General features: G+C 35.0%; 1 protein-coding gene across 1 annotated transcript in view; it reads left to right on the forward strand.

Moving 5' to 3' along the window:
* LOC109846592 (fumarate hydratase 1, mitochondrial) overlaps positions 1–6194 on the forward strand; it is a 26642-nt gene that overhangs the window by 19338 nt on the left and 1110 nt on the right. The window contains exons 9-15 of the mRNA XM_020415839.1: positions 807–901; positions 999–1065; positions 1208–1258; positions 2554–2649; positions 2836–2934; positions 3031–3060; positions 3144–3209. Coding sequence (XP_020271428.1) covers positions 807–901; positions 999–1065; positions 1208–1258; positions 2554–2649; positions 2836–2934; positions 3031–3060; positions 3144–3209 — 504 coding nt within the window. The remainder of the gene's footprint in view (positions 1–806; positions 902–998; positions 1066–1207; positions 1259–2553; positions 2650–2835; positions 2935–3030; positions 3061–3143; positions 3210–6194) is intronic.

Below are 6194 nucleotides of genomic sequence, written 5' to 3' on the forward strand. Positions count from 1 at the left end.
GGGAACAGAGAGAGAGAGAGAGAGAGAGAGAGAGAGAGAGAGAGAGAGAGGAACGATGCAAATGTGGTCTGTTATACATGTGTATAGAACAGTCACAACTATGATGTCATGACCCTCCAAACTCATTCCTTGACAGAATGTCTGGTCTGTGCATTTAAATCTAGGTTAAATATCTTAACTCTGTACTAGATATGGATAGAAAAAACCGTTTTTGGATCAATTGCTAATAACACTTGAGTTTGATCCTGCTGACATTTAAAAAGAATGGGAGCAATCTTGTTAAGTGGGGAAGGGAGAGGGAAGGATGTGGATTCTTATGCACTTGGAACAAGTTGTGTGATAGCTTTTATTAGAAAAGCTAGTATAAGTGAGGTTTATATGGTTCCAGGACAGTAATGTAACTATCATTGTAGGAAAAACTGGGATTTTCTTGCATCTCCCTAATGTGTTAAAACAATTACTTTATATCTGGATTGCTTCTCTTCTCTGTTGTTTTTCAGTAACATGCTTTTATCTGGCCCCTTTTCTTGACAAAGACATGCAGCTTCTTACATATTTGACCTCTATATCTTATATATATCTTGTCATTTCTTCACTTTCTTTCTCTTTACACACTCATGCACACCTGTGCACATAGCCGGTTAGTAATAATTTCGTTTTGTTTATTTTATGCCGAACAATTTTGCCATTGTATTTTAGTCAATGGTATAATGGCAATGACAACATGCCTATGCAAATTTAAAATCTGTATTCTTTAGTATAATCTGACACCATACTCACATATTGTGCTTATCTATCACTATCAGGCAGCACATGATGCTTTTGTTGAGACTAGTGGAGCTTTGAATACAATATCTGCTTCTCTTATGAAGATTGCAAATGATATACGACTTCTTGGAAGGTATTCTTTCATATAAACTTTACTTGCATGCATTTGCAGCATAGTATTTCCCTTAGATAATTGACTTTGTTTTCTTCTTCTTTTTTTCCATTTTAAGTGGCCCTCGTTGTGGACTCGGAGAGCTCATACTGCCTGAAAATGAGCCTGGCAGCAGCATCATGCCTGTATGGACTTTTGCTTGAGTATTTCATATAAAGAGTTTCTACTGATTAGAATACAGCTACCATTCTGTTGAGGCCAGTTTCATAGATGATTAATCGGTGAACCTACTTATACATTAAACATGACGTAGTCATTTTCTTTCAGGGGAAGGTTAATCCTACACAATGTGAGGCTCTCACCATGGTTTGTGCACAGGTACTACATTTCTACCTTCACTATAATAATTCCGAAAGGATCTGTTTCTCAAGTGGTCTGATGTCCAAGATGTCACTTACAATTTATATCGAGGCAAGGATTTATGTTTGAGTATGCAACAGAGCTATGGTTAAAGTTAATTGAAGTTAACTTAGCGGTGCGCTTATTAGATATGTTCTGTATTGTCTTGACCCATATATCACTTAATATACAAGAAAATTTTGATATGACCTATTTTAATGGTCAAGGGACAATCTGTACAAGTATGTACAGACACATCGCCAAACACACATATCATTATGCAAAATGTATCAAGTTGACAGCTGAGTCTAGTGGAATACCTGAATAGTGGTACAAGTATTTTATATATAGACACATCCATCCAAACACATGTATCGTTATCCAAAATGTATCAATTTGACAGCTGAGTCTAGCAGAATACCTGAATAGTGGAAAATAGCTATAAAAGCACTTAACTATACACAAAATTTGCTACTCCCAAAATTTATCATGCTACCATAGTGTTTTGCTTTTATTGCTGGCAAAATGCATTTGTGGAACCTTTCTAAGCTTTCTACTTAGTGATTGCTTGTCTCCACGGGTTGCTTACTCTTCCTTCTAAAGAAAAGGTGTCAGACGATACCAATCAAGGAGTTAGAATATCAACCAATTGTATTTCAGAAATGAATAAGTAATGTGATACACAAAGCACAAGTTTGTTCATGGTGATTTTACAAAGTGATAGAAACACATGAATTGTTACCTACCGGATGTCTAAGTAGAGTTCTAGATTTTAACATCCTTAGATCCGTATATTCTAGTAATCTCGATTACTGTAAATCCTCTTTTCTCCTTAGCAAGAAACAGCTAACCCACGTGATAATTCTCTGATGAGAACTTTTTAGTTATTACTTTTTTTTCAGCCCCGTACACACTTGCTTCACTGGTCCTACTTGGAAAATTTAGATTCGATCAGCTAATGTTCACTTGATGAAATCCTGGAGTCCTTAAGAGTGCTTATTTCTTGCAACTGAATCTTGTATAATTGCTTGCTTCAATGGAGATGGATTTAGACAATGAGTGCAAATAGCACCAGGGGTGGTTCTCTCTTCATCCTAGTTGACTATTATAATTGTAAAATTTATTTGTGCTCCTTGGTCCCTTAATCTTTTATTAACGCTGTTACAATTTTGGTCAAATAAATTACAGTTTAGAGGGGTACTATCTATCATAGTAAGAAACCTTCATCTTTTCATAAGCGTGGAAGGCTAATCCAGCAGCTATTTTTATTGCAGGTTATGGGCAATCATGTTGCTGTCACTGTAGGTGGATCAAATGGCCACTTTGAACTCAATGTTTACAAGCCAATGATTGCTAGTGGCCTTCTTCGTGTATGATATGATGCTATTAATCGTTATATTTAATTCCAGATTATGATTTACATTATGTTTTTAAAATGAAAAACAAGCTGTAATGTTCTTTATTCTTTAGTTCTTCTTATACATTGGGTAATATTACCTGAAATTGCATCTCTTGTGTTGGAAATACCAATTGATCTTTTTTTTTTTTGTTGACAGTCTTTGAGACTACTTGGAGATGCATCCGTTTCATTTGAAAAGAATTGCGTGAGGGGAATTCAAGCAAATCATGAAAGAATATCTAAGTTACTGCACGAGGTATGTTTTCATACACCATCTTCTACACCATTCCATGTCATTTTTGATTAAAATAATACTGGTTTCTAATTATTTGTTTTCTAATATGTATTGCAGTCATTGATGCTTGTTACATCGTTGAACCCTGTAAGTTGTTTAGTCATTACCTATTTCCCTGTACAGTAATTATATTCGATCATGTTATTTACAACCATCAATTGCTAAAACAGAAAATTGGGTATGATAAGGCTGCAGCTGTCGCAAAGAAAGCCCATAAAGAAGGGACAACCCTGAAGGTAAGGATGATTCACAGTTTTCATAATGTTTCTTATACATCTGATATATTCTTGTATAATTACTATTTTGCCTTCAGCATTGCATTCTTACATGAAAATACCTGTTTACTTCCCAAAAAGACTTGTTGGAAAAAAGGCAACCTGTCCCTACTGCGTATGTAGCTAAAGGGAAGCGTTAGATAAAGGTTAAAGATGGTAATTGTCCAGTGTGAATTTTTCCAAAATGTGTAACGAAAAGACAGGGTATGATCAATATTAAAGCAAGCACTTGGTTATATATATATACGAAAAGACAGGGTATGATCAATATTAAAGCAAGCACTTGGTTATATATATATATATTAGAGATAAGTTATAAATTATGAATGTGGAGAAGCTCTGGAATCTGAAGGATTCAGATAGTAGTACATACAAAATCAGAAAGGATTATAATTTTTGTAATCTTCTGATGCCCACCACCCTCCCCAAAAAAATTGTAGCTAAAATTCATTCTGTTCTTTGTTTTCTCATAGTAGTCTGAAACTCATTAATAGAACCAACAAAAAAAAAAAGAATCATTTCATTTATTTAGCAGCTCTTTTAAGAGGTTAATTGTACTATTTCATAAAGAGCATCTCATCGAGTAATGCTCGTATAAGCTTAAGCAGAGTGAGGACTCTGTTCATTAACTTTATTTACTTTGAGATGTGTGCTGATGCGTGGTGAATATTGAGAAAAGATAATCTTGATGCGTATCCTACATCAACACGCATCTCAAAGCAAATCTAAGGGATATTGAAGTCAGTGGACAAACCCTCGTTCCTCTTAAGCAAATCCAAGGGATATAGAATTAGTGGACAAAGCCCTCAGTCCCCTTAAGTTTACAAAAGCTTTCATAACATACACATAAAGACCGGGAATAAGGGGTATTGTATGACATCCGAGGGATTCTCTCATTTGTCGTGATGTGGCTGAATCTTAGCCTGAGTGTTGTGGGTAATAAAGAAAGAACCCTGCTAAGTGTTGTGGGTAATAAAGAAAGAACCCTTCTGTTTCTAGTTGGTTGAGATTCAACCACATCACTATATATTTGAGAGATTCCCCTCATATGCTATATTATACCTATTATTCTCATGTGTATGCATGCTTCAGATCCACATGAACGTGAAATTAAATCCCTATGATTTGAATTATGTCTTGAGTTTCTTTTAAATCTAACAGTTACGGACTTTAGTATGAGATCTTGAAAACCTGACTATTTGGCAGTTACTATTGAAAAACCAAGAAAAGTAATGGATTACAAAAAAATAATTGTCCCTATACATATAGTCAGAAAAATAGCTGTCCCTAAAACAGAAATAGAACAAAACAAAACAGAATAAGAGCTCTGAAACTCATTGTCCCTGCAGGCTCTTTTCTTGTACGCCCAACTTTTAAACCTAGGGTGATTTTCACTTAAACTCCCTGAACCGTGGCGGTTTTGCACGTAACCCTCTTGAGTTTTGTTTATCCTATTTAATCCCCAGATTGTATTACTTAACACCCCACAATAACATTATGAACTTTGATGAGCCATGTGACATGATAGCAAAGTACGAGTACCTCTCAGTTTATTAAAATTTACCTCTTTATCTTTTTTGGTGGGTTATATTTCAAAAAGGTCATTTTGGTCATTTCACTATTAACAGTAACTACATCAGGGGTGTATGTTGTAAAACCTTCAAACTTTATTTATTTTATTGTTATTTTTTTGGGGGTGGGGGCTGGGGTTAAGTGAGACGATCCAAAGTTCAGGGAGTTTAATTGAATAAACAAAGTTTTGCAGGGGTTACGTGCAAAACTCCCTAAAGTTCATGGGGTCTTAAGTATCCTTAAAGCTATGCATCTAGCAGGGATATCGTGCATGTCAAAGGAAATTAATTCCTCTGGAAGGGAAGCTGACATGCATTCCCAATTGCTTGGCTTTTAATACTTGTTTGTAATGGAAAAACGGTGTTTAATGAGATGACTGTTACAAGTGAATTTCCACCCAACATCGTGCATATACTTACTAGATAGAAGTAAAGCTGATGGAAACACCTCATTCTTTGTTATATTGTTCATGTTTGATAGTCTTGCATTTTTATATCTATATAATATATAAAGCATGGGGGGATTCCAATTTTTTTCACTGCTGAAGTTATGTTATTTAAAGGTTATACTAGCTGTTTCTTGGATCTACATTATTTCCGTGGCCCTGGCTGCTTTTTGGTAGCTATTTGATTTTCTGAAATCCTTATGTGCTGTGGATTACACAGTTACACTGATAAGTTAATTAATTAATTTAATTATTACATCACCATGACTCAATAGTTGCATACTTGCATTTTTTTGCCAGGGTATAACATAAGTGTTAGATCTGCTCCGTGCACTGACGCTACAATCTAAAAGACAACAATTAGGATCAAAGATCACTCCTGTAGCTAATAGATTTCTCAAATAATCAAATTGTCTAAAACCAATATTTTGTTCGCTAAATGATTCTTAAACATTTTAGAAAATTTGTCAAAGCAACAGCTGACTATAGGTTTTAATTCGTAACTTTACTTCAAACAGTTATTTATTTATATCAGTAAGTTTTATTTGCAGAAACTTATAAAAAGTGACATGAGTAGCATGTTTGACTCATGGAATTGGTACTTGCTGTATTTGCATGGTCAGTCCAAATCCTAATTTTGAAACAAGGGCATTATTGACTAAAATGCATTTAGCTAAGCCGTTTCTTGGTCTGAGGACAATGGTTTAGACTCTTTAAGTCTTTGATTTGTGTTGGGAGGGTATTTTGCTACACTGTAGATTGAAGGTAAGCCCTCTACCATGTTTGTCTCAGTAGATGGCAAGACATTTATTTCTTGTAGGACCATGTTTATAATATGATCGAAGGAAGCCCTCTACCATGTGTATTTATTGTAGGACCATGTTTACAATATGACTTTTTGGGGGCAAATATTAGAACATGCCACCCCC

Source organism: Asparagus officinalis, chromosome 7, assembly GCF_001876935.1.
Source record: "Asparagus officinalis chromosome 7, Aspof.V1, whole genome shotgun sequence".
NCBI lineage: Eukaryota > Viridiplantae > Streptophyta > Magnoliopsida > Asparagales > Asparagaceae > Asparagus > Asparagus officinalis.